Genomic DNA, 27,178 nt, shown 5'->3' on the forward strand with positions numbered 1-27,178 from the left:
AGCCTCCTTTGCAGTATATAAGTTAAAATATAAATAAATAAATGTTTACCTTGGGTATTCCAATCCGTATGTCTTTATGATCCTAAACCTTTTGTCATGAAAAGGAATAATTCTACCCATCACCGAATTAGCATGAGCTTTGTAATACAAAATTAGAATAGGGACCAAGAGTGTTTTATCAGTGGAGAACATGCTGATTTGTCAGGGACAGAATTAATCAGGAGAAATACTGATTTGTAGAATTACTTTGACATCCAGGGCTTTCTTGATGCTAATCCTTCTCTGTATTCTGGCTTCCCCTCGTTCAATCTGTGCCATGATCCTCTCAATGTCCTGAAGTTCATTACAACGTTCCCAAAAAACAGCTGAAAATGTTCAAGATAAAAAGGAAAATGTTCAATATATGTGATTTTAAAAATGACTTATGACTATGAATATATAATTCAAAATATTTCCTTTTTGTCAGGTTACTTGAATACAACATGCATTGTTTATAACTATACACTTACAGAAACTTAAACTCTCTCTTAAAATGTAGTGAGGTGCTTTTTTGTGGCAAGTTTCTACAGATCTTCCAGGCTTGAAAAAGAAACCAAAATACATCTCAGATATGCTTTTAAGGAAATATATACGAAATAATTTTTCTGCAGAAGGAAGATTCCAGATATTTCCCTCTGAATGCCTTTAAAAACTTTTGAAGATACTCTCGCATAAATAAGCCAGTTGCTCACACTCAGGACCAAACTTCATGGGAGATTTGTACAAAAAGACTCTTACCACTCCACCACCACACAGGCACACACTGAAAACCATGAGTTTAATCCCAGAACTAGTAGGAAGGCTCTTAACACTTTCCCTGCAACAGTTCTGAATCAAATGGGTAGACAAACATATCCTATTATGATGATGAGGCAGCCAATATTGGGTACCCAACGGCAGAGAGAAAAATGCCACTTACCACAGTTTTATTTTTCTCACTTTCCACTGCAGCCTTGTGTGACCGATTTTGGTTTTAAAGAATGTTTTAAAACCAAATCACTGAGTGATCACATCTATCCTGTGTAAGGACTAATCGATTCACATACATACACACATCCTAAACCTTCTCTGAGTACAACTGCACTGGTTCATCTCTTCGTTACCTTCTTGTAAATGCTTCAGTAAGGAGAAAGGACTCAGCACAAAAAGTACAGCAGCATTATATGCAGGGAGGGGGAAATCTATGGGTCAGGCTGGAGCCCTATCCACTTAATGGCAAAAGCCCTTGTGTCCTGTAACTGAACACAAGGGTTCTTCTGGATCGGACCAATGGTCCATCTAGCTCAGCATCTTGTTCATGCAAGAGGCCCAACCCGTTGCCTGAGGGAACCCCACAAGGAGGGTATGAAAGCACCGACTTTTCCCCACTGCTGCCTCCCAGCAACCGACATTCAGTGACACACTAATAAATTGTATAAGCTCTTTACTGAGACTAACCAAAACCTGACAGAAGGGCCGTTCCCTCTCTGCAAACAGCACATGCTTGCTAGAATCTGTTCACTCTGCATAGGCAGGACTGTGCTTGTTGATATCCGATATCGGTTCTATTTTAAAAAATAATTCCTCATCAGGCAACAAAGTAAGTACCAGCTCTATAGCACCATCAGAAGGGAAGAATAAAAAGGCAGCCTCTCGCCCTCCCTGCCTACCTAGCCCTCCGTGGCAGTGTCAAATGAGGGATGTCACGAACTGAAAACCAGCTAGTGCAGAATGGTCATAGCTAAAAGGGTTACAGAGTAGCTTTCTCAGCATAATCCCTTTGCAGCTCTTAAATCTCTCCATGCAGGACATCATGGTCTTTCTATGCTGCAAATAATTCGACGTTTCCCTTATTTTACATGGTACAGAAGTAACGTAACCAAAAACAGTCTTACTGGAAAGTAGCTCTGAATTGTTCAAGATACATCAGACAAACCTGAATACTCAATGACTTCCTCGGGTGACTTTCCTTCCACCTCACGGGCAATGTTATCGATGTCATCACGTCCAAATTTTTCATTAGCTTTAATGAACTGGTTGAAGTCTCTTTTGTTCCAGTTTGTAAAGCCCTGCAAGAGTAAGAGGCTGCCATTAGGTGCAGAAGGAAATGTCCCTCTGCGGCTGGCGCCTTAGAAGGATACTCTTGGATTTGCTCATTAATGCTTCGGTACAGTGTCACATCATAATTACCAGGGTTAATGATCTTGCAGGATTTTCATAAACATCTATTATCCAGGGTTTATTACCTGGTCATAAAAACTCAAGTGAGTTATTTTTGTGCACAGCTCCTTCTGCATCGGAGGGCGGAATTTTTTATTCATGCCTGCAAATGGTGTTTCTCCAAACAAGCAGAAGTTCAAGCCAGATCTTAATGAACTTTCACTTATATCACACTTGAACAAACACATGCAAGGAATAAAGTGGCAAGAGTTTGAGGGCTCTTGACCAGATGCCACTGGCAATCTCTTGAGCATTCCGGAATAAAACGCAATAACGTTCCAGTTTGAATACTTACAAAGCAAATGGTGAATGAAAAGAACACCTGGACAGGAAGCAGACTGAGCCAAACACCCTTCCTTCTACTGGGGTTTTGATGCAGAAAACTTCTGCAGGCTACTGCAAAAATCTAAAATGTGCGATGTATTTGAGAGACCAGCAATTTATTTATTGTTTTACTGCCAAGCCACAGCTGACTTGTGGCAAATCTGGGGGATTTTCAAGGCAAGAGAGATTCGGAGGTGATTTGCCATCACCTGCCTCAGTGTAGCAATCCTAGTCTTTCTGGGTGGTCTTCCCTTCCAGATACTAACCAAGGCAGACCCTGCTTAGCTTCCTAGAACTGATGATAGTGGGCTAGCCTGGGCAATCCAGATCAGGGCAATAAAACACGGATATCACAAAATTCTATTTTTCACAATTTGCAAGTGAAAACTGGCCATTTCTCAGGGTTAGGTACACTTTTAGGTGGCCTCTTTTAGGAGAGCCAGTTTGGTGTAATGGTTAGGAGCGCAGACTTCTAATCTGGCATGCTGGTTTCGATTCTGCACTCCCCCACATACAGCCAGCTGGGTGACCTTGGGCTCGCTACAGCACTCAAAGGACTGTTCTGACCAAGCAGTAATATCAGGGCTCTCTCAGCCTCCCCTCCCTCACAGGGTGTCTGTTGTGGGGAGAGGAAAGGGGAGGCGACTGTAAGCTGCTTTGAGCCTCCTTCAGGTAGAGAAAAGCGGCATATAAGAAACAACTCTTCTTCTTCTTCAGTAATATCAGCGCTCTCTCAGCCTCACCTCCCTCACAGGGTGTCTGTTGTGGGGAGAGGAAGGGGAGGCGATTGGAAGCCGCTTTGAGCCTCCTTCAGGTAGAGAAAAGTGGCATATAAGAACCACTCTTCTTCTTGGCCTAGAAAGACCCATCAGGGCAGCAAGTGGAGGCATGGATGTTGCAGGTCAGATACATGAACTAAAAGAATATTCTACATCCAAACATTTTGGTATATGTGTTGTTCAATGTTAACAGTGGTATTCAAAATTTCCAACCTATTTGCAGAGGAGTTAAGAATTATGTCTGATATTGTAATTTCACTTCAATCAGCAGAGGCAATTTACATTTGCAAAGGACAATCACTAACAGCCAATTTTATAGACAAGGAATGTGCATGCTTCCTTCAGAAATATATTACAGAGAATGTAAGGGAGAAAGTCCTCTATACTTCCCTCCTCGTATTAATAAGCCATATGAGTTACAAATGTTCTTCAATGTGTCCCTTTCAGCTTGTTTTACTAACAAAAACAATTATATTGATCTCAACAGGACCAATCAAATCCATGTTCCATACTTTACCATACTATAAAAGGATACAATCTCATGATCCTTGTTCCATTTTGTCTGAGGAAGAGTGCTTACACTCGAAAGCTCACGCCTTGAATAAATCTTTGTTGTTCTTAAAGGTGCTTGTTACTGTTATTGTTATGTGCGAAGTCGTGTCCGACCCATCGCGACCCCATGGACAATGATCCTCCAGGCCTTCCTGTCCTCTACCATTCCCCGGAGTCCATTTAAGTTTGCACCTACTGCTTCAGTGACTCCATCCAGCCACCTCATTCTCTGTCGTCCCCTTCTTCTTTTGCCCTCGATCACTCCCAGCATTAGGCTCTTCTCCAGGGAGTCCTTCCTTCTCATGAGGTGGCCAAAGTATTTAGAGTTTCATCTTCAGGATCTGGCCTTCTAAAGAGCAGTCAGGGCTGATCTCCTCTAGGACTGACCGGTTTGTTCGCCTTGCAGTCCAAGGGACTCGCAAGAGTCTTCTCCAGCACCAGAGTTCAAAAGCCTCAATTCTTTGACGTTCGGCCTTCCTTATGGTCCAACTTTCGCAGCCATACATTGCAACTGGGAATACCATAGCCTTGACTAAACGCACTTTTGTTGGCAGGGTGAAGTCTCTGCTTTTTAAGATGCTGTCTAGATTTGCCATAGCTTTCCTCCCCAGGAGCAAGCGTCTTTTAATTTCTTTGCTGCAGTCCCCATCTGCAATGATCTTGGAGCCCAGGAAAATAAAAGTGCTATTGGATTCAATTTTTATTGTGCTACTTCAGACCAACACGGTCCACTTGAATCAATGAAATAAAATTCTGCTTTTTTTCAATCAAAGTGGATAGATGGTTAAAGAAGGAATACTGATGGGGTATGCCTCGGCCCACTATGATGTACAAGAGAGGATAAGCCAAGAAAGATTAGTCAAATATCCAGAGACAAGAAAAGAGAAAGGCTGTGCCTTCTGAGAGAAGCCCTATCACCTTCATTATAGGGGAATCATCCAGGGGCTTGAGATGCAACTTGAATCCTGTAACTTCTCTCTACATGTTTCCTTACTTTTAACTTCTTCACAGGTACCATAGCATCTGATCTCTTGACTTATCAGTCTTTATCATTGTATTCCACTTGTTGCACAGCGAGCAGATGTGCTTACAGTTATTTCTCCTTTTGTAAAATGTGGAATTTTAAAACACTCTACCTGTGTGAGCAGTTTTTCTTTTTCTTCAGCCTCTTCTGAAGAGAGAGGAGCAGACTCATCAATCTTGCGCTGTTCCTCTTTCTGCACCTGAGCTGCATTTGGGAGGTCAGGATTCCTGGGGACCTAAAAATCAGCAGCAAGAATGAATGAATAGTAAAACACCAATGCTATTAAGGGGTTCAATATACAATCCATCTCCCTTTACAGCCTTTTCCAGAAATGCCACTTGAGCAGGACTGATATATTTCACATCTACTGAGCATTTGTTAGAGAAGGAGGTGTTTCCCTGGTATTGGGATAGTGATAGAGAAACATTTCTTTTAACGCTGTTACAATCCTCCAAAAGTTCTTTAGGCAAGCTGAACACATCACATCATAATTCATCCATCTACATTTGTTCTTCCATGGCTTAGAGGCTCTGGTTCCAGTGAAATATAATAGTAACTGAGGCCAGTAAGTAACATTGGGTTGTGTGTGGTGAGGGTGGTGTGTTGTGGGTGGTGTGTGGTGAGGGTGGTGTGTTGTGGGTGGTCAGTGGTGTGTGGTGGTGCGTGGGGGGTGTGGGGGTGTGGGGGGATGTGTGTGGGGTGTGGGATGTGGGGCGGTGTGGGGGGTGTTGTGCTTTACTAGGGGCAAAGCCCGTTGTATCCAAGAATACAACGGGCGCTAGAGCTTGGCAGTGGGAATAGGAAGGGGAGGAGTTGTCCAATCTGTAAGGGCATAGGGTTGAATATGTGTGTTGTGTGGGAGGTTGTGGTGGCATGGTGGCAAATGAGGGCATGGGTGTGGAGATATGGGTGTCAAGAACCTGTGGTGTGGAATGTTCGTTGAGTGTGGGAGAGGACTGACCTTTGGGAATTTTGGCATAGTGGTTACAGATGAGCTTTCCAGAGCCCTGTCCTCAGATATGTGAAGGGAAAAGCAGACTGGAGACTCTTCTTAGGGGAAGATTACATGGAAACCAATTCCCCCCAGTTCTGTGTCATTTCCCTTCTTGTGTAAATTAGGCCACATTCACCGAAATGCCCCTCTGCCCTAATACACATGGGGTAGTCACAGTACACAGGTGTCCACCCTGTTCCTTCTGTCTCCGATATTTTCACTGTTGGTAAAATGTTATGTGCCCACATGTTTCTTGCATTGTTGGTCCTTAGAAGAACAGATTTTTGTACCTTGTTGTTTACTACCCAAAGGAGTCTCAAAGCGGTTTACAAATACGTTTTCCATTCGTCTCCCCACAATAGTCAACCTGTGAGGTATGTGAGGCTGTGAGAGGTCTGAGAGAACTGGGAGTGGGCCGCAGTGACCCAACAGGCCACAGGTGTCTCAAAGCATTTTCCAATTGTCTTCCCTTTCTCTCCCCATAGCAGACTCCCAATGAGGGAGGTGGGGTAGAGAGCCTCACATGGAAGCTGGCAACCCTAAGAGGAAGATTCTCTGTGCACAGCAGTCTTGACCTTAGTAAGGTTTTTTATACTGGTTTTGTATTTGCCAGGCCAAGGTTGGAAAAAGTCAAGTCAGTTCCCATGTGTCTCCATCCATTTGCTTGTTCACTATTTACAGTTTCAGGCTGTAAATATTTATTTAGATCTTCCTGCACTTTCCAGACTCACAGGACTGATGCTGGTTTGCCTGTCTGCTCCCCAGAATACAAACAGTTGCTGGTAAGGACTAGCCATAGCCCATAGCCCAGGAGGGATACACCTGCACCACTCCTTCCCAACTGCAGTCAAAAATGGCTCCTTTGAAGGCTGGACTCTGAGGCATTGTACGATTTTGAAGTCCCACCTCCAAACCTCCAGGAATATTTCCAATCCAGGGGTAGCCAACCTCCAGGTGGAGCCTGGAGAGATCCTGGAATTACAGCTCACCTGCAGAGTATAAAGATCAGCTCCCCAGGCAAAAAGGGCTACTTTGCACAGGGTTGTGGTAGAAAAGAAACATTTAAGGCCTCCCACACAGGTTGTTATTGAATTGAAAGACTTGAGGCCTACTGCACAGGGTTGTTGTGCAGATGAAACAGGAGACAAAAGAACCAGTTTAGTCTGCAGAATAATGCTGTGCAGTGGCCTCAAATCTGCAGAGTTGCAAAGAAGAAAGACACACGCCTTGGCTGTGTCTAACCCCCGGCCAGAGCAGTATTTTAAGTGAGAAGGGGCTTTTCTGTGGCCTCCCTGTCAGCCAACTGTTTGGCAGGAGGGGAAAGTTTCCCACCCTCAAAAGGAATGCCCTCAGGCTTCCCTGCATTGCTCTTGGAAAGGCCTCCTTCCCTCAGTCAGGGCCTGTCAGAGGCTCCTTCGCAGCAGGCCTGAAGGGAGGGGGGGGAGCGCACGCACCAGCCTCCTGCCAGCTCTGTCAGGGTTCTGAGGCAATTTACAGTTGGACATGACAGTCAGGACAGCCTTGGGGCGAAAAGGGCTGGTGCAGCCTGTTTTCTCATCCCCCTTGGCAGCCCTACTGACCTCCTCTCCCTGCGGTGGTCAGGGGCAGACTGGCAGCGATGTCTCCAGATTGCCCCTGGCTGGGCTGTCCGGATGGAATTTTAGTCTGTCCTGGTGAGGGCAGCAAACTCCTCACTGCAGAGTTGTCAACCTCCCAGTGGTGGCTAGAGACCTCCTGGCAAGACCGGTGATCTCCAGGCAACTGGATTCTGTTCCACTGGAGGAAATAACCTCTTTGGAACTAAATACAAAATGTCCCAGTTAAGAAACACAAGACAGAATCTGTGCTTTCTTCCCTTTGCCTCAAAAACATTCTGAATTTTGCTCCTTTTAAAAATCAAGATACCAAGATACCTATTCTCCATTAGCAACAAAAAAAAGTGAAATGGATCAGTTGTTACCTTGTAGCCTATGGTCTTGCGGTAATAGAGAATTTCTTTTTCCAGGAGCTCAAATAACCGGGGTGGAAAGAACTGAAAATCTTGAATATTTGGCTGCTTCGGAGGTCGTGGAGCCTTAAAAGATAAATGCACACATCATTATTTATTTCCAGAGGCCCTCAATGAGTAGATTTAAATGACTAGAAGATTAAATTTGGTTCTGAAGGAAAATATGATAAACAGGAATTTGGTGCCCAGTATGGTTAAATTCAGATCACTGTCTAGCCTCAGATAGGGAGTATTAATGCTAAACACTTTTTAATGAGATGGTTCAGATATAATAGAAGACTATGATTTAAGATGGGAAGGAGCCTGGGAGTTCCTCAGGTTTGCATGCTCTCTTCATCTGCCTCCTCTCCCCTCCTCTCAACTAGCAGTTTTGTCCATTTTCATCCCAATGGGCAGGCATGCTTTTACTCCAAGCAGGATTCCAACTATGATCTAACTAACTTTTAGTAATCCTATGCTGCAGGAAAAACAAAATCCAGTTTGCCGGTTCATACAAAATGATACACTGTGGCTTATCACAAAAATGAAGATCACTAATCTCTGACCATGTGCAAGGAGAAACAGAAGGGAGTGTGCAAGCCCAAACATTTCCCAGGTACATTGAATTAGCATCAAACTACACATACTGTGAGGTGGCATAACTGCTATTGTGCATTCAAGAAAAGCAACCTTTCTCTCTTCATGTAAAATTATAACACAGGAAAGAAGAGTATGGATTACAAAGCTAGATCCTTTCACCTTTGGGATCTTGGGCTCACTGACACGGAGGGCTTCTCTGAAGTAAGCGTCCACAGCATAGTTGGCTTTGCGCTCCCTTTTGGGGGGCTCTATCCATTCCATCATGCTCAACTAGAAATGAAAATGCAATTAGTAAGCTTAACCAGGCTCGGAACCTTTTTTTTTTCTGCAAAAGGGAAAAGAAATGGTAGTAAGTAACCTAGCGACCATTGATTGATGGACATGGTGCTGTCAAAACATGTCAACAGCCAGATACACGTTATCTAAATTGCTATGTAGATGTATAATAAGGTTCAAGAAGCCTTGCATCAGATTAGCAATGTCCCGTTGGCTTAAAAATACAAGTTGAAAGAAGGGCATTTTTCCCCAGTTTAACCCATTCTGCACACATAGGATAATACACTTTCAATGTGCTGTGGCAGCTGGATTTTCCTGTGCAGAACAGGAAAATCTAATTCTAAGGTGCACTGAAAGTGCATTATCTATTGTGTGCAGAATAGGCCTCTCTTGCAAGACCAATGACATTATCACAAGAAATCTGCTTTGTATCTTTCTTGCCCTCATGAACAGGCAAGGTACCCTGGCTAGTGACTGGGCCATCAGGCCTTTATTCCTGTCTTCCAAGACACAATATTAGAGCAGCTTTCACATCACTTTAAGATGCTTTGGGCTGATCCTGTGTTGAGCAGGGGGTTGGACTAGATGGCCTGTATGGCCCCTTCCAACTCTATGATTCTATTCACTTCACTTTGAAACAATGCCCACAAAAATCTTGGCCAGCCATTTTAGCAGTACACCCAAATATCCAGGCTGAACATTCCCAAGTCCCTCAACCTATCTTCATAGGGCTTGGTCCCTTGGTCCCTTGAAACAACTAATGATAAAGATTAAAGCAGAAAGTGCCAAAGCAGGATTACAGCTGAACATCAAGATGACAAAAGTAATTAAGACTAGGGAATTACACAGCCTCAAGGCTGACAATGAAGAAATTGAAATTATTCAAGATTTTCTATTCCTTGGCTCCATAACCAAAAGGGAGAATGCAAGCAAGAAATCAGAAGGAAACTGAGATTAGGAAGGGAAGTCATGAAAGAGCCAGAAAAGTTCAAGATAATTCATACCATAGTATTCCCCATTACCATGTACAGGTGGGAACGCTGGACAATAAAGAAAGCTGGCAGGAAGAAAATTGTTTAATTTGAAGACAATAATGCTATGGCAAGTGGAAAGCAGCAGGAAAATGGGAAGACTCAACATGCGTTGGATTGACTCAGTCAAGGAAGCCTCAACCATTAATTTGCAAGACCTGAGCTGGGGTGTTAACAGTAAGACATTTTGAAAGTCATTATTCATAAGGTCACCATGTCAGACGCAATTTGATGGCACTTCACACACACTCAAACAAGCACACACTTTAATAATTGCAATATAAACACATTTAGAGCACAAAGAAAAGAAAATACCTTCTGTTTCCCCCTGTAATCTTCACCTTCAAAATTGTACAAGCTCATTTCTGTGTCCATTGTGAAGTTGCGAAGGGAACTCTCCCCCATTTTTTGCAAACGTTCATTCATTTCAGCAGTCTAAAGCAAGTCACGGAAAAGAGTGCAGCAACCATCAGAAAATTTTCTTTGTCGTGGATAAAAATAACACAGGCAGAAGAAAAGAAAATACAAAAAGGTGCTGGCTTATAAATGTTTTGAATAAATAAATATTATTTATTTACTTGTTTTATTTCTATACCACCGTCCCAGTGAGCTGGCTCAAGATGGTGAACAATTACAAAACACAGCAATACGATAAAACTAGATAAAAATTAAAAAATCAATTTAAAACAATTAATTAACCTCATATTAGGATAGCAACAGCCACCCATTTCAGAGATGTTCCTCTCAGATACACAGAATCCAAACCACAGATGGCCTTGTCAGTAAATATCAGAACTTTAAACTTGCTACGGAATTCGACTGGGAGCCAGTGCAGAGCACAGATTGAATGTGTGCCCTCCAAAAGACTAAGGCAGGGGTAGTCAAACTGCGGCCCTCCAGATGTCCACGGACTACAATTCCCACAAGCCCCTGCCAGCATTCGCTGGCAGGGGCTCGTGGGAATTGTAGTCCGTGAACATCTGGAGGACCGCAGTTTGACTACCCCTGGACTAAGGCATTGTCCAGTGGCACCTAATACTAGAGCAAACATCCCGGTAGCTCAGGTACACACTACCTTTACAAATAAATATGCCCCCATACCATCTCACCTTTTTTTCACCTCTCTCCAAAATAGTGGTAATATCTTCATCAGTCAGTTCACTGTCCTTGGAAGCGAACACGTGTGTCGCTCCATGCCGGATCATCTGCAGCATTTCATCTTTAGCCAGTTTGTTAGACTGCTGGTCGATAAGCCTTCCTAATACAGAGGAAAGAGTGAAAGAGTTGGCAGTCTGAAGTCTCTTTGCTGTTTCAGAACAGAAATAAACAGGCATTTCCTTACTCATCTAACCAAAACCTTCACCCAGTTGCTGTAATATGGGAAGGTCAGAATAGATTTCCCCAAAATTGAAAACACTACTGTCATCTTTGCCCAACTTAAGGTGAGGATCAAACAAAACTAACGTGATGAAATAATTCAATAAGCAGCTGTCTCCCCTACTTTGCTAAGCAGCACAAAGCGTCTACCCAAGATGGTTTGGAGCTAATGAGAAATTTAACATGAGCTGGAAGGACACGGAACCATCAGGATGTTTTAGATGCACAAATATGGCATATTTTGGATAATTAACAGGGCAGATGCCTAGCTACAACTGATAAGCAATGGCCAGTTGTAAATAGTCAGGAACCCATGCATTCTTCCTGAACCCAGCTCCAGCTGAGGATCCTTTCCAACACCACCTTCCCTTCTGCACCCAAATACAACCAACAGGGCCAAAAGGAAAGCTACATCCAGTCAAACACACACGTATACCCATCATGCCCAAGTCTGCCTGAGCTGGTAATCCCCCTGAGGCACATTTGGTATTCAATGTTGGTATTTGTGCTGTGTTTTAAATCCTGCAAGTCAATTTTGGGCTAAAAAGCAGGATAAAACTGTAATAAATAACTGTCACCTTCCCTGGACTCCTTTTTTATCATCATGTTTTTAGAGCAGGAATCTTATGAAACATCTCAGACCTTGGGGAATGTATATCATTTGTGAGTTCCACAATGCTCTCCTCCACATCCATATATTTAAAGCCTAGTTGGTAATAAATACACAGGCTCACACAATATTTCATAGCAGAAATGTGCAGCTATTTCAGTGCTTTTACCCATTTGACAACTAAAAGGTGGGCAGGAACTTGCTTTTTTAGATGCTAGCATTAATGACAGGGAAGATTTAATTAAATTTTAATTTCCCCGTCCATAAAAAAGTTCTATTAGTTTCCAGGATTTCCTGCCTGAGTGAGAATAGAAAGAAAAGGATAAATCAGTTTGTGTGGAAAAGATCCGGGGGTCTTAGTAGACCAGACAATGAACATCAGTCATCAGTGTGACTCGGTAGCTAAAAAGGCAAACGGGATTTTGGGCTGTATTAAAAGAAGTATAGTTTCCAGATCACACAAGGTGATGTTACCGCTTTACTCACTTGGAGTACTATGTTCAGTTTTGGGCACCACAACTGAAGAAAAATGTGGACAAACTGGAGCATGTCCAGAAGAGGACTAAGAAGATGGTGAGGGGCTTGAAGACCAAGTCATATAAGGAAAGGTTCAGAGAGTTTGGTCTGTTTAGCCTGGAGAGAAGACGACTAAGAGGTGATATGATAACCATCTTCAAATATTTGAAAGGCTGTTATATAGAAGATGGAGAAGAGTTGTTTTCTGTTGCCCCAGAGGGTCAGACCAGAACCAATGGGTTGAAATTAATTCAAAGGAATTTTCAGCTAAACATCTGGAAGAAGTTCTTGAAAGTTAGAGTGGTTTCTCAGTGAAACAGGCTTCCTCAGGAGGTGGTGGGTTCTCTTTCATTGGAAGTTTTTAAGCAGAGGCTAAATAGTCATCTGGCAGAAAGGGTGATTTTATGAACTTAGCCAGATGGTGAGTCTGTGGGCAGGAAGGGATGTTCCAGTGTTTGTCTCTTGTGGCCCTTCCTTGCATCCCCAGGGAACTGCTGATCACCACTGTGGGATGTTAGGTGAATCTCCTTCATGCCAGGCTGGATTTTTGGTTGGGAGAGGATCACTTAGCCATGAAATTGGGGTCACTGTGGGTAAGGTAGGTAATTGTGAGTTCCTGCATTTTGCAGGGGATTGGATTAGATGACCCTGGCGGTTTCTTCCAACTCTATGATTCTGATTCACCCAGTGAGATGGGTGTGTTAATCTTGTCTCATATTGGTATTCTCGAAATGGATAAACAGCATTTTAGCCACAAAACATGCATCATGCAGTACCTTGCTGTATGACTATCGAGTCCAGCCTCAGCTTTATCTCAGCTCTCTCCACAATCCTCTCTTCAACTGTGTTGTCGGTGATAAGTCGGAAAACCCGGACTGGTTTCTTCTGTCCAATACGATGCGCACGGTCCTAGTTGCAACCACAGCGCTTTTTAGCAATGCATTTGGTACAGACATAACTGTCAAAAATATCACAAACATCGGGGGGGGGGGGTACTCTATTGTGACAGATCAACTTTGTTTTTCATTTTCTGCTTCCACAGCCTGATCCTAAAAGCTGGAATTTCCCTAGCATCTTGCACCGATCTAAACTTGCTGACCCCCTTTCAGCACAATGAGTTATTGCCTGCCATATGATCCAAGTCCTGTTCACTGTGCTTTCCCAGATCCTGCTTTTCTCTTACACTCTTGTGGTTTGTTCTAAGCACTCCTCTCCGCTCCAGAGATATATCCTCACACAGTGCTGGTGGCCTGAGGCCTTAGAGATGAGAACAGCAGCCTCAGATGTACTAAGAGGATACTCACCATGGCTTGCAGGTCGACCTGTGGATTCCAGTCAGAATCATAGAGAATCACGACATCTGCTGTTGCCAAATTAATCCCCAAGCCTCCGGCTCTTGTACTTAACATAAAAACAAACTTTCTACTATTAGGGGCGTTAAAGGTGTCAATTGCTTCCTGAAAAAAGGGAAACATTTTTTTAAATAGCAGCAATTTCTTGAAGACAGTGCTTTTATTTACTACTAAAAAGAAATTTAGCCTGTTTCCATGGTTAGCAGTAGGACTAAATGGAATCAAGTCAACGGAGCAATCCAAAGTTATTTCCTGCAAGAAGACTATCTGAGCTAAAAGAGCATCTAAATTTCACCTTCCTTTTACATTGCTGATTTTTACTATCATTATAGTTGGTTTTCATGGAGTACTCATAGAATCATAGAGTTGGAAAAAGGTCATACAGGGCTGTTCAGTGCGGGAGCTTTCTGCAGGGCCTAAAAAACAGAGCTCTTCCACCAGATCTATGGTTGAGGCTGGGGTCTGAGTAGAAGATCTGATCGGGGCTCTCCCAATGCTGAGCAGTGGCACACCAGGGTGGCCTACAGTGGCGTTATGGCTCCACTATTGCCACTTCCCTACTGGATGATGTTTGTTTACGTATTGTAATTGTTATGTCCCTTTTTAATTTTAATGGGGTTTTATTGGGGGTTTTAATTGTGGACAATTGTAACCCAACACGATCCAGTCTCAGGAGTGGTGGGAAATAAAAATCAAAATAATAATAATATTAGTACCAGCCTAAAGCATCCAGCCACTGCTTGAAAACCTCCAGTGAGGGGAAGCTCACCACCTTCCTAGGCAGCCTATGCCACCGCTGAACTACTCTAACCTACCCCACACTTCTTCCAGGGATTCCAGTGGATTTCCCTATTAATTACATCTTATTCCTTACAATAACCCCATAAGGCAAGTTAGACCAAAAATCACACAATGATTGAGTGGAAGTTTGAACCAATACTATCCCTACACTCTAGCTACTAAGCCAAGGTGGATAACATGAAAGCAACACAAGAGATAATTCAATGATCATGGATTGACCTCTGTTTATAAAATGCCAACTTGCCAGGTGTGGGTTGGAGACCATGTTCCCCAACAGAAAACGGCAGCTTAAGAGAGTAATTTCTATGACATTTTACCTTGCTGAGGTTCTCTCCCTCTACAAACCCTGTCCTCCCTAGACTCCAGCTCCTAAATCTCCAGGTATTTCCCGAGCGGGAGTTTGCAACCCTAGTTTATAAGCCCTGCAGCAACAGAAATGCTGGCTATACAGGAAATGCAAATGCAAGCTGAGAAACAACCTTCTGCTTTATAAGAGCAACAAGAAAGCTAGTGAGTGGTCTCCAAATAGCCTCTGAGGATAGGATGGGATGCAAATGTAAGTAATTAATGGATCTCTCTCACCTCCCGCTCTTCATGCGGTGTCTGCCCATCTAGCCGGCAATATTCGTAGCCCCGCCACATGCAATAATCTTCCAGTATATCCAGTAAACGGGTCATCTGGCTAAAAACAAGAACTCTAGATCCTGTGGGAGACAAGCAATGATAAAGGTATGTTTTAGGACACCTACTGACATGTTCAGTATATGGTCTACTAAGGCCCCCAGATCCTTTTCACACACACTACTGCCAAGACAAGTCTCACCCATCCTATAGTGATGCATCTGATTTTTCCTACCCTATTTGCAGAACTTTTCATTTATCACTATTGAAATTAATTTTATTCATTTCAGCCCAGTTTTCCAGCCTGCTACTTCATTTATGCCTTCTTTCTCCCTGATAGGTCCCCAAAGTAGCTTACATAATCTCTTCTTCTTCAGGCATGACTGACCCAAGGCTACCCAGCAAGCTGAGAGCCAGTTTGGTGTAGTGGTTAGGAGTGCGGACTTCTAATCTGGCATGCCAGGTTCGATTCTGCACTCCCCCACATGCAAACAGCTGGGTGACCTTGGGCTCGCCACGGCACTGATAAAACTGTTCTGACCGGGCAGTGATATCAGCGCTCTCTCAGCCTCACCCACCCCACAGGGTGTCCGTTGTGGGGAGAAGTAAAGGAAGGCGACTGTAAGCCGCTTTGAGCCTCCTTCGGGTAGGGAAAAGCGGCATAACCAGCTCTTCTTCTTCTTCTTCCATGGCAAAGTGGATATTTGTTCTTGGGTATCCCAAATGCTAGTCTGAAATTCTAACCACATCACTTTCTATGTATCCACCCCACTCTGCCAGGAATCATGAGAAGGATGCAAAAACATACTGAATACCACAAGATTATTTGCTGCTGGAAACCAGTTCTTCTTTACTTAAGGGTGGTAAGCAGGGCTCTTGCTTCCTGCAAGTGTTCCTGTAAGGCCCCAATGAAACCCTTTATTCTCCCCTGGATGAATAATTTCTCATTTAAATGGGAGAAAGTAAAAGGATGTACTCAGAGTCATTGTAAGGTGAGAACGAATACCATTCTTTAATGACAGTGACCTCAAGAATCAAAAGGAAGGGTCAAGATTTTTTCCTTCCCAACTGTTGGTCCCAAACTACAGCACATGCAGCCCATATAATTCAGTAATTCCTTACCCTGTTCTTTGAGTTTTGATAGTAATTTATCTAGAGCCACCATTTTACCGCTGTTGGTCACAAGGTGCGTGTCAGTGGTATAAGGAGGACCTGGCTCTGCCCCATCAAACAGGTAAGGGTGATTACAGCATTTCCGCAGCTGCATCAGAATGTTCAATAATCGCATCTTATCCATCTTTCCAGCTGAATTCAAGATGTCAATGTCTTTCATCAGGATCTTTGTATACCTGTAGTAATATTGGCAATTTATGAATGACTGCTTGATATTAAAATCAAAAGCCTGATATAGGAATCACAGAGCTGGAAGGGGCCATAGAGGCCACCTAGTCCAATGCAGGATCATCCTAAAGCATCCAGAATAAGGAGTTGTCCAGCCCTGCTTGAAGACTGCCTGTGAGGGGAAGCTCACTGCCACAGCTGATTCCACTGCTGAACTACTCCAATGGTGAAAAACGTTTTCTTGATATCTAGCTGGAACATGTGGTTTATACCCATTACTGCGGGTCCTAACTTCGGCTGCCAACAGGAACCTTTCCCTGCCCTCTAAGTGACAACCTTACTCAAAAGAAAGTACAAGTTGAGTAGAAAATACTTATTAAGTATGTATGAGTCTGGTATGTCAGAATCAAAATATACAGAAAGCAAAAATGGTGGTGGAAAGCCAAGGCAACCTCATGGGGTTTTCAAGGCAAGAGTCAAACATAGGGACTTTGAAACTGCCTGATCTACAGCCCCCTTGCATAATGATACTCTTCTCTCTCAGACCTTGGAAAACAGAACTTTCCTTACTGAGACAGACCCCTAACCAAAAACAACTCCTTATCAACAAACTTAAAATTCAAGTAAGACAAAAAGATTCCTTACCATTCTCTCTGCATTTTGCTCAGTCCCAAATAAATTTTTACTTCCTTTTTGGGAGGCAAACTCTTTTCCACTTCAGCTTTTATGCGCCGCAACAAAAATGGCTTCAACACCTAAGAACCATCAATTTTCACAGTTTGTCACAAGCCTTGGGTTAATATGTTGTGCCTAAATATTTAATTCTGTCAAAATCCTGGGCTCCTTACTCTGTCCTTGCCCTTCCTAATTAATTCTGTTGTGCTTACCTTGAGAGTGAAGCATAAAAATCCAGACAAACTACAGGAACCTTGCAGAATGTTTACATATTCTGTTATTGGGTTTGATGTTGCAAGGGCTAACAGGAGCCAAGCAACATTTCCCCTGCTACAAATGCCATTCCTTCCCCAAAGAATCATAGAATCATAGAGTTGGAAGGGGCCATACAGGCCATCTAGTCCAACCCCCTGCTCAACGCAGGATCAGCCCAAAGCATCCTAAAGCATCCAAGAAATGTGTGTATCCAACCTTTGCTTGAAGACTGCCAGTGACCCATGACCATTCATTTTTTTGAAGTAGGGTCTCAAGGCTCATCCCTAAATTTATACTGGTGAAATTCTTAGCTTACTGGATGCATGGTATAAATAAGGGAATCTGAGTCAACCTGGGTGATTTCCTTTCAGGAAAAGATGCATCCCCTCTCCCATGAGCAATGCTAAATCAGATGTAAACAAATGACCATTATAGTTGAAATTCAATAAGCATGGCTTACATTTCATACTAAAAGCAATACATAGTTTCTCTGGTAATTTACATTTTCTGTACATTTTTACACTGACTAGGGCAATGGGATGAGTAAATCTCTTATTTTATTGCAGCAAAGAAAAACATTGTACTTACTGCATGAAGGCGTTCTACAAGTTTTTGGTCACCAAGACAGTTTTTAGTGTCAAACCATGAGTCAAAGTCCTGTAAATTAAAAAAAAAACATTATGTGTGGTTTAATTCAATTATTTTCAATCACCTAAAATTAATAAAAGAAAATATTCTAAAACGGACCTATATCCATTTCCCAACTAGGCCTTAATGCCAATAGGCTGACCAGAAACAGACCAGAAAAAGATAGCAGTATAACAAAATGTTATTGCTGCTCAGTAATCAGTTTAAAAACCCAACGTATACTTGCAGCAACTATATATTTATGCAGACCTGCTACAAGTTTCTCTGGAAAGTAAATAGTAATCATATAGAACAGGTATATCACTACAAGTACATAGGCATAAACTTACAACAGATGGGCAAACCATACAGAGAAAACTATCAAAATTGCAGAAGGCCAATCATCTCTTTTAGCCAAGTTTTAGAATCATAGAATCATACAGTTGGAAGGGGCCACACAGGCCATCTAGTCCAACCCCCTGCTCAACGCAGGATCAGCCCAAAGCATCCTAAAGCATCCAAGAAAAGTGTGTATCCAACCTTTGCTTGAAGACTGCCAGTGAGGGGGAGCTCACCACCTCCTTAGGCAGCCTATTCCACTGCTGAACTACTCTGACTGTGAATTTTTTTTTCCTGATATCTAGCCTATATCGTTGTACTTGTAGTTTAAACCCATTACTGCGTGTCCTCTCCTCTGCAGCCAACAGAAACAGCATCCTGTCTTCCTCCAAGTGACAACCTTTCAAATACCTTCCTCCAAGTGACAACCTTTCAAATACTTAAAGAGTATCATGTCCCCTCTCAACCTCCTTTTCTCCAGGCTGAACATTCCCAAGTCCCTCAACCTATCTTCATAGGGCTTGATCCCTTGGCCCCAAATCATCTTCGTCGCTCTCCTCTGTACCCTTTCAATTTTATCTACGTCCTTCTTTAAGTGAGGCCTCCAGAACTGCACACAGTACTCCAGGGGTGGTCTGACCAGTGCCGTATACCAGTGGTCCCCAACCTGCGGCCCGCGGCCCGGTGGCGGGCCGCGAAGGCCATGGCGCCGGGCCGCGGCTCCCTCTCCCCGCCCCCCCCCAGTAAAAAACTTCCCAGGCCGCAAGCTTGCGGCCCGGGAAGCTTCTTACTGCGGGAGGGCGGGGAGAGGGAATTAGGGCCGGGCCGTGCATCGCGCATGCGCGAGCATGGCCCACACGGGCACAGCCCGCGGGCGCAGCCGGATGCGCGGGCGTGGTCCGCGCAGGCGCGGCCCGATGTCCTGCCAGTCCCCAGCCTCAGAAATGTTGGGGACCACAGCCGTATACAATGGGACTATGACATCTTGTGATTTTGATGTGATGCCCCTGTTGATACAGCCCAAAATGGCATTCGCTTCTACCATCAAAAAGATAACAAAAACCTTCCAGCAGCCCTCAAAATCTATCTATAATGCTAAAATTATTCCTCAGATTTTTTTATGGAATTCCAATATGGATGGAAGCATTTAACAGTAAATTAGAAAACATCCAACCTTCCTTATTCAGAAACCTGTTAGGAGTCCCAGACTCGTGGTAAATCATACACCTGTCGCACACTTGCCCAACACATTTTAGAAGCCTGGGCTGGCTTCAGTCCTTCAAATATTGGTTAAAAATTCATTTCCATGCTCAGCCAGGTAGTCTGCTGATTAAACTTTTGAGTGATCCTTACTCTCTTAACTGGTTAAGTAAAATGTCACAGAAACTTCAAATTATTGGTCTGGACATCTCAACCCTCAGCGTGCAAGAAGAAGGGGTTATACTAAAATCAATCTCACAGAGATTAGAAGATCAGGGTGCTATTAGGTTCTTCTAGTAGCAGTGCATGTTCTCCCCGTTCCTGGGATATTCCTTTAATATACAAAACCACACCCTTGTATCTCCAAACTTTGGAGGCACACCCGTTTAAAAGAGCATTTCTATTAGTTCGCCTAAACATCTTTCCCTCAAACTTTACTCAAGGTAGATTCTTGAAGATCCCTTCTTGGGAGAGACACTGCTTGCATGGGTGTGATGTCCCTGACATGTTATACCACATGGAATGTCCTCCGTTTGCCTTTTAGCTAATTATTTGAAGAAACTCAGATCTTCCTGTGCTGACGAGAAACACTGTATTAAACATACTAAGTGTGAGGGACTCAGCAATAATTGTGAATGTAGCTAAGTCTTTGCTGGCAATTTTAAATGAAAATCTTTCCATGATGCAATCTGTAACTGAAACCGTTTATAAATTTAGTTTTACGCTTGGCCATTTTTATGCCAATAAAGGTACTCTGAATCTAAATAATTATGAACATCTCGTGTTATACCAAATTCCAGGTCTCCTAACAGAATCATTTAATGATAGTAAGAAAAGTGAACAGGTTTCTTATTCAGATGAGGACACAGAAATGTTCTTCTCAGATTCGAATAGATTACGCAGAAAAAGAAGAAACAACAGAGCCATATATTACCTCAAATTTTATCTGATTCTCTCACATAAAGAGTATATAAAAACGATATTTCAATCCCACTTCAGCCTCACCTCAGCAGAATTAAAGACATCAGGCAAAAGAAAGTTGAGCAGGGCCCACAGCTCATGAAGATTATTCTGCAAAGGAGTCCCTGTCAGTAGCAAGCGATTTGTTGTCTTGAACTCACGCACAATCTCCGATAGCTAAGAAAACATTAAAAATCACTTTTATTTATTTATTCTATTTATATACTGCCCTCCATGAAGGCTCAGGGCAGTTTACATGAAACAACTAAAAACGGTACAGGCAACAGTAAGGTGGTAACAACAATAACATGAACATAATAACAATAACAAGAATAACATTGAAGGAAGGTGAAACTGCAAAGAGCCTTAGCTCAACTTATACTGAGATCCAGGGGTTGGGTGGATTTGTTAACAGTCATGGTAAGAGGGGAGGGCTTGGGGGACAATTGGAAGCGATGGATAGGTCAACCTCAACCACCATTAAAAAAAAGTTCATTTTTTACAAATGGAAGTTGCAAGTAGCTCTTAGCTGCTTCACTTTCCTAATACTGCTTTTAATTTTATATGAATAAATCAGCCCTGATAGTTATTGCTTTAAATTGTTTAGTTTTTCCACCTCTCATTCTCAAACAAAGCACGTCATAACCAATAAGTTTCTCTTTCGCAAAAGTTTCACATCACACACATACCTCCAACTCTCAAGTTACTAAACACATTAAGCCTCACCTTAGATTTTTCATTCTTTATTCGATGGGCTTCATCAATCACCAGGTACCTCCAGTTAAATTTTTTGAAAACAGATTTCTCTTTAATTACCATTTCATAGGAAGTCACACAAACATCCCACTCTCCAGGCATCATAACGTCACGAATGAAAGCAGCCTGGTGAAAAATGAAGGCAGTAAAGACTTCTGTGTAAGGTAGGACTAGCAGCAAGTACAATTTATGAAATTCTGTGCCCTTCCTTTCTTGTCTGCAGGTTATTTCCTTTAAAATATATAAAGAATTCAGTACCTGAAGCATATATTATATATAATTATATAAATTTGGCAAATGCCAAGAATTACCTACTTCAAAAAACGAATGGTGTTTAAAGTTATGGAATTTACAGAGCAGTCTCATGCTGTTATTTCAGTCTAAATTCCTTATAATCAACCCCTGCAAAGGACTGACTGTTCCTAAAGTGAATTTCATTAATAGTTTTAGGTTCTTCACAAAGATTAAATAAACTACCAGCTGTAATTCAATTAGAGATATAGGCATATGGGCAGTAAATCCATACGATCTATTCATCAGACCTACGAAAATGCTTACTATATTTTGCATTGTTTGAATCATTAGTGTGCTTTTGAACTATCATGTTAGTATTTTAAAAGAAATATAAAAGACTAATTTGGAGACTGCTGCTACAGTCATCTACTGCTGTTGGGCAAGCTCTGAATGTTGCGTGCTGTAAGATTTTGCACAATTGCTAAAAGCATCTGAGGGCATATATTAGAATAATTTCAAAGAGGCTGCACCTACAACTTATGCTTCATATAAAGTTCTGTTTTGGGGATATTACTCTGATATTACTCTGACTTACGAACTGTAATATTGTTTGTGTTGTCTGCCCTCTTACTTACTCTAGCATCCTTGTCTCCAATGAGACAGACGGCACGTAAAGAAGGAACCCAGCGCTTAAATTCATTCATCCAGTTGTGTAAAGTTGACTTGGGAACCAGAACCATGTGGGGCCCGGGAATATTTCGATAATGCTTCAAATAGCCCAGCAAGGCGATGGTCTGCAAAGTCTTACCTAGTCCCTATAGTTAAGAAATAACAACAAAGTTACGCAACACTGCTAGCGGCACTGAACTAATTTCCATATGTATGTGCATGAAGAATGTCTACCATCACAATAAAATCTATGGTCTAAAAACCTGCTATTTCTTATTCAGATGAGGACACAGAAATTTTCTTCTCAGATTCAAATAGATTACATAGAAAAAGAAGAAACAACAGAGCCATATATTACCTCACATTTTATCCCATTCACCCTGGCTTATGCTTCCACCCTTGAGAACAACCTTGCTCCAAAAGGGACCCAACTGTTCTACCGAACACAACCAGGACTTTTTTCTTCTACGCTACAACGGCTGTGATGCTGGTATGGGCAAAGAATTGGAAAGCCAGGGAGACTCCACTTATCTCCCAATGGTTGGATAAAGTAGCAGAACTTGCAAAAATGGCCAGATAAACAAAAGACTGGATAAACAAAAGACTGGAGGAAGAATATGATGAACAATGGAGCTATTATATGAACTATCTTAAGAAAGGAAGGTAGGTACATTAAATATTTCATATGAACTTGCATAGATAGAGTAAGGAGGATCTGATATTTTAATTTTCTGTATAGTACAATGATTTTCTTTGTAGTACTAATTCAGTTATTAACTGTTTTTTTCTTTGTTGATATGTTAAAAGCATATATATTAATAAATAAAATTTAAAAAACAAAACAAAAGGGACCCAACTTTCCCACACACGGAAAACTCACATTCAGAAAACGGTCTGCTTACCATTTCGTCTGCCAAAATGCCATTCACACCATTTTCGTACAGGGAGATCATCCAGTTCAAACCTCTAACCTGGTAGTCTCTTAACGTACCTCCTTTAACATCTTCAAAGAAAACATAAATTATTTATATATCTGAAATCTCATTTCACACCAGAGCCATCTAAACAAACAAAGAGTTCTTGGTAAATATACTCACAAGAAGGAGATTCCTCAAATCGGACACACACATTGGAGGTTTTTCGACTCTCTGAAAGAAGTTCTTCATCTTCCTCTTGCTCAGTGCGCCTATGGCGATAACTGCAAAAGAAATCGGAAAACTAAAGTCCGGTTTGTGTGCAGCTTTCTTGTTCAGGATCCGTCTGCATACTAAGTATGCAAACTGGATTTCCTTTGACATTCTATATCTGTCAATGACTATCAACAGGCCCTTTTGACAGGCCAAGCCCAGTGTGCAGTACCCATACTGATGCACATGGACATTGCACCAAAACCTTGTTCTCTCTGGGGAAATTCATCTGTTTCAGGGCTTTATCTCTTCACACTGCAGGCGGAAGTTCGCCTGATGGAATGCGCGTCTGTAGAAGTATCCATGTAGAAAATAAGCAAGTCAGAAAGAAATATTTTAACCAACCCTTCAACCTAACGTGTTATTTTCAGCCTGTTCAATGTATAATACAACGCAATAGGATGCATAATACATCGCAGTAAGAGTCCCATGTATAATTCTAGGTAAAAAAACATTTCAATGAGATTCTGGTGAAGACACTCATTAACCATGGCCTGTAATTTGTCAAAACATTCCCCACAACACTTTACAGAGCTGGTGGCCTATCTATATATAAAAATTGGTTGATAAGAGTATAAGGAATCAACCATTGAAGAAAAATTTTGAAAACGGAGTATATCTAGAAACCGTTTTGGTTGGTCCTTAAAAAATTATTGATATATAAAATTTATTGTACCAATTGCCTTGGAAAGGTTCTGTTTTTCTCTGTATATGTTTTGAACCTTTCTTCCTTTTTCGTATGCTAAAATGATGGCACCATCCTAATGTATTTTTTTCAAATGGATGGGAAGTCATAACTGAGGCTTACATAGTACTTCATCTCCTATAGTTACGTAGCATAAAAATACCTGTGTAATAAGGTTTAAGCTGCAAACTGCAGCATAATTTAAGCATTAAAAGGTTTTAAAATATAAAAAATGAAACATACTCCCCAGCGGATAGTAAGCTCTGCTTTTCATCCTTCTTTATTCGAGGCCGTCCGAGTTTCACTTTCAAAGGAGACGTCGGTGATTTCTGAGCTGCAGGCTGAATGAAATGCGCAAAAAGTTCCGTCTGCTTCAGCAGGAATTCAAATCTTTTGGCCCGATCTGTTTTCTGTATGCAAATAAAAGCAAAATAATATCTAGAATGTAATACTCATGACTTTCAAAAAAGCACAGAGACAACAATTGTTCCTGCTGATACATAAGAGAATCATCTCTTCTAATTGTCTCTCGTGCAGATCTTTGCATAATTATGGCTAGCTTTGAAGAAGACAATCTTATTCCAATCTGCTAATAACCCCTAGACATTTATATTGAGCTTCTTCAGGAGGATCTGTGAAATATAAAAGCAGCAATGCTCAATGACAAATGTGTAGAGGTTATTGACATATATTGGAATAAAATTGTTTTCTTGCTGCAGTATTGTTTTTTCCGTCTCTTTGCTCCAATTGGTACAGCCCATCTTTACATTTCTTTTAGTTCTGAAAGGGCATGACAATTTTCTCTAGACAGAAGCATTATATTTTTATAAGCATTATAAAACTGCATTATATTTTTGGGGGGAAACTTTTACACTGCATAATGAATACTTTTATTTTCCTTTTTGATAAATGCTCCTATTAGGAGAATACAATTCAAATAAATAGCTGTTATCTATATTCTGCATCTATACAGCTGCATCTATATCCAATATGGGGGTAAGTCAGTGGCACCCTTAATACCAACAAAGTCCAATTTGGGGGATAAACTTTTGTATGCATGCACACTTCTTCAGTTACATGTCAAGTGCACTGAACAATGTGAAGTGCTGCAGTAGTGCTAATACTGCCATTACAGTACTGTTGTCACCATCTTTCCAATTAGATTTTGATGTCTTTTCACCACATGAGAACAATATAACAATGACCACAGAGTTTGTTCCTGCCTTTCTACAGGTATCATTTATCAAGCGTTAAAATTATGACTGTGGGAGAAAAAAATACTCAAAATCTGTTATCAAAATAAAGAGTGAGGCAAATTGCCATGTAGTAAACATGAACTTCTCGCACTTAAAAAGAAAATAGTTACCAATTCTGTGCCTCTTCAGGATTAAGGGACCAGCTGTGGGAACCAAACATCTATGCAAATCTGGGAGGGACCCATTTATTAGAGAAAGAAAGTACAATATGAAAGTATTGCTCTGAACATATCAGTGGCTGGTGAAAAGTTGTTAATATTTCCAAACTTACATGAACAAATATATGGTTTATGAAGAGTCAGAATCAGGTCACTGATGCATCAAGCTCAGGATTGTCTACTCTGACAGGCCATGGTTATTCGGGGTCTCAAGGGAGCTATGGCCTTCCTGCTAATGGGTTCATCACAGCAGCATTTGCCCTTCAAATTACCGGCAATGCAGCTGGGAGCAAGACAAGGGAATGTTCCCTAAGGCTGGAATGTTAATGTCATTTAACAACTCTGTGCATGGTCAGTATCAGAGGAAGGATTCCACAGCTTTTGACATCTGTATTAAAGTTTGTTTACAACTGAAGCATTATTTTTTATATATCCTTGTGACATACACTGCATGGACAAAACAAGTTGACTATATGTTACAGAGGACATAATTCCCCTCTAGCTTTAACAACAATGAAGCAGGTGAAGCTTGTCTCACCCCGACACCATTGGACTATCTGCTGAAAGTTTCCTACAAAGAAGTATGGTAAGCCTTGCCCTTTCTTGAACCAGGCCTCCCTTAAGGTAAGCCCACTAGAAGAATAATTTTTGAGTATCAAATCAGTTCAGAAACCAAACAATTTGGAGTTCTTTCTGTGCCATTTACCTGTGGAAATAAAATGACTCTTTCCTAGGAGAGACAATATGGATTCCAAAACACCATTCTTTAACGCTTCTTTGCAAAAAGCTTAATGGCTTAGGTCAACCTTTTCCAACTTTTTTACCATTGAGAAACCCTTGAAACATTCTTCACACTTCAAGAAACCCCAGAAGCGGAGCAGTTATGCAGAATATGATTGGAAAGCATAGCTGTGTACACGCCCACATAGGGCCCCTCCCCTTCCCACCCACTCCAGGCCCATCGTTGGCCATTTTGGGAAGGGGGGGTTTGACATGATCATATATGGTCATATCACCCAATAAATGTTTAACAAATTTTATATATTTAATATATATATTAAAAAGTAATTAATTCAGGAAACCCTTCCAAGGCCAGCAAGAAACCCCAGTGTTTCTTGGCTTAGAAAGCCTGCCTTAAGTGATAGCAATTCAACAATTGACTGGGCACTTTGAAGAGGGAAAAATGTTATTTGACAGGTGATCTATAAATGACTTTAGTTCGCTCAGCAAGCACACTTTTGACAGATGCCTAGATATGCCTAAGGCAAACATGTTACACTTCAGACTTGTACTCTCCTGCAGGGACTCTGCTGCCAGCCTTTGCATTCAGTCAGCCAATAAATCCTCTTGAGTTAAGGAGACAGATTTCCTGGAAAGCATACATCAGCTGCAACTGTTTGGATGACATTTCCAACTGAAGGAAAATAGGAATTCAGACATGGATCTACACCTTCTTATATTCTATTCAGGAGTTTCAGTTATAATCTTTGGGAAATAGTGTATATATGTATGCATGATGGAGATTCTGTTAAAATGTACTTCCAGGGAACTACAACCCACCGACTCCTACTTTTCTTTCATGCTCAATAATCAAAACTACATGAGGATAATGAATTATTACTCAGCATTTTAATAATGGACTAAATCTGTCTAATAATGCATCTTTCTTTTACAGTCTGTTGCAACTGGACATGAATCACGTAATGGAAAATTATTGTCTTATTTTAAAATTCTGACTATTATTTGTACATTTC

General features: G+C 41.6%; 1 protein-coding gene across 1 annotated transcript in view; it reads right to left on the minus strand.

Moving 5' to 3' along the window:
* Positions 1-27,178, minus strand: part of SMARCA1 (SNF2 related chromatin remodeling ATPase 1) — a 52,594-nt gene that overhangs the window by 15,516 nt on the left and 9,900 nt on the right. Inside the window, exons 3-21 of the mRNA XM_077307461.1 lie at positions 24,254-24,420; positions 23,236-23,336; positions 23,041-23,141; positions 22,105-22,284; positions 21,206-21,361; positions 20,525-20,656; positions 17,942-18,010; positions 17,069-17,178; positions 16,205-16,431; positions 15,044-15,165; positions 13,613-13,765; positions 13,085-13,217; positions 10,915-11,063; positions 10,121-10,240; positions 8,658-8,768; positions 7,872-7,985; positions 5,030-5,152; positions 1,955-2,087; positions 247-365 (exon numbers count right to left, since the gene is read on the minus strand). Of these exons, the coding sequence (XP_077163576.1) occupies positions 247-365; positions 1,955-2,087; positions 5,030-5,152; positions 7,872-7,985; positions 8,658-8,768; positions 10,121-10,240; positions 10,915-11,063; positions 13,085-13,217; positions 13,613-13,765; positions 15,044-15,165; positions 16,205-16,431; positions 17,069-17,178; positions 17,942-18,010; positions 20,525-20,656; positions 21,206-21,361; positions 22,105-22,284; positions 23,041-23,141; positions 23,236-23,336; positions 24,254-24,420 (2,520 nt within the window). The remainder of the gene's footprint in view (positions 1-246; positions 366-1,954; positions 2,088-5,029; positions 5,153-7,871; positions 7,986-8,657; positions 8,769-10,120; positions 10,241-10,914; positions 11,064-13,084; positions 13,218-13,612; positions 13,766-15,043; positions 15,166-16,204; positions 16,432-17,068; positions 17,179-17,941; positions 18,011-20,524; positions 20,657-21,205; positions 21,362-22,104; positions 22,285-23,040; positions 23,142-23,235; positions 23,337-24,253; positions 24,421-27,178) is intronic.

The sequence above is a fragment of the Paroedura picta genome, chromosome 13 (assembly GCF_049243985.1).
Source record: "Paroedura picta isolate Pp20150507F chromosome 13, Ppicta_v3.0, whole genome shotgun sequence".
In the NCBI taxonomy this organism is placed as follows: domain Eukaryota; kingdom Metazoa; phylum Chordata; class Lepidosauria; order Squamata; family Gekkonidae; genus Paroedura; species Paroedura picta.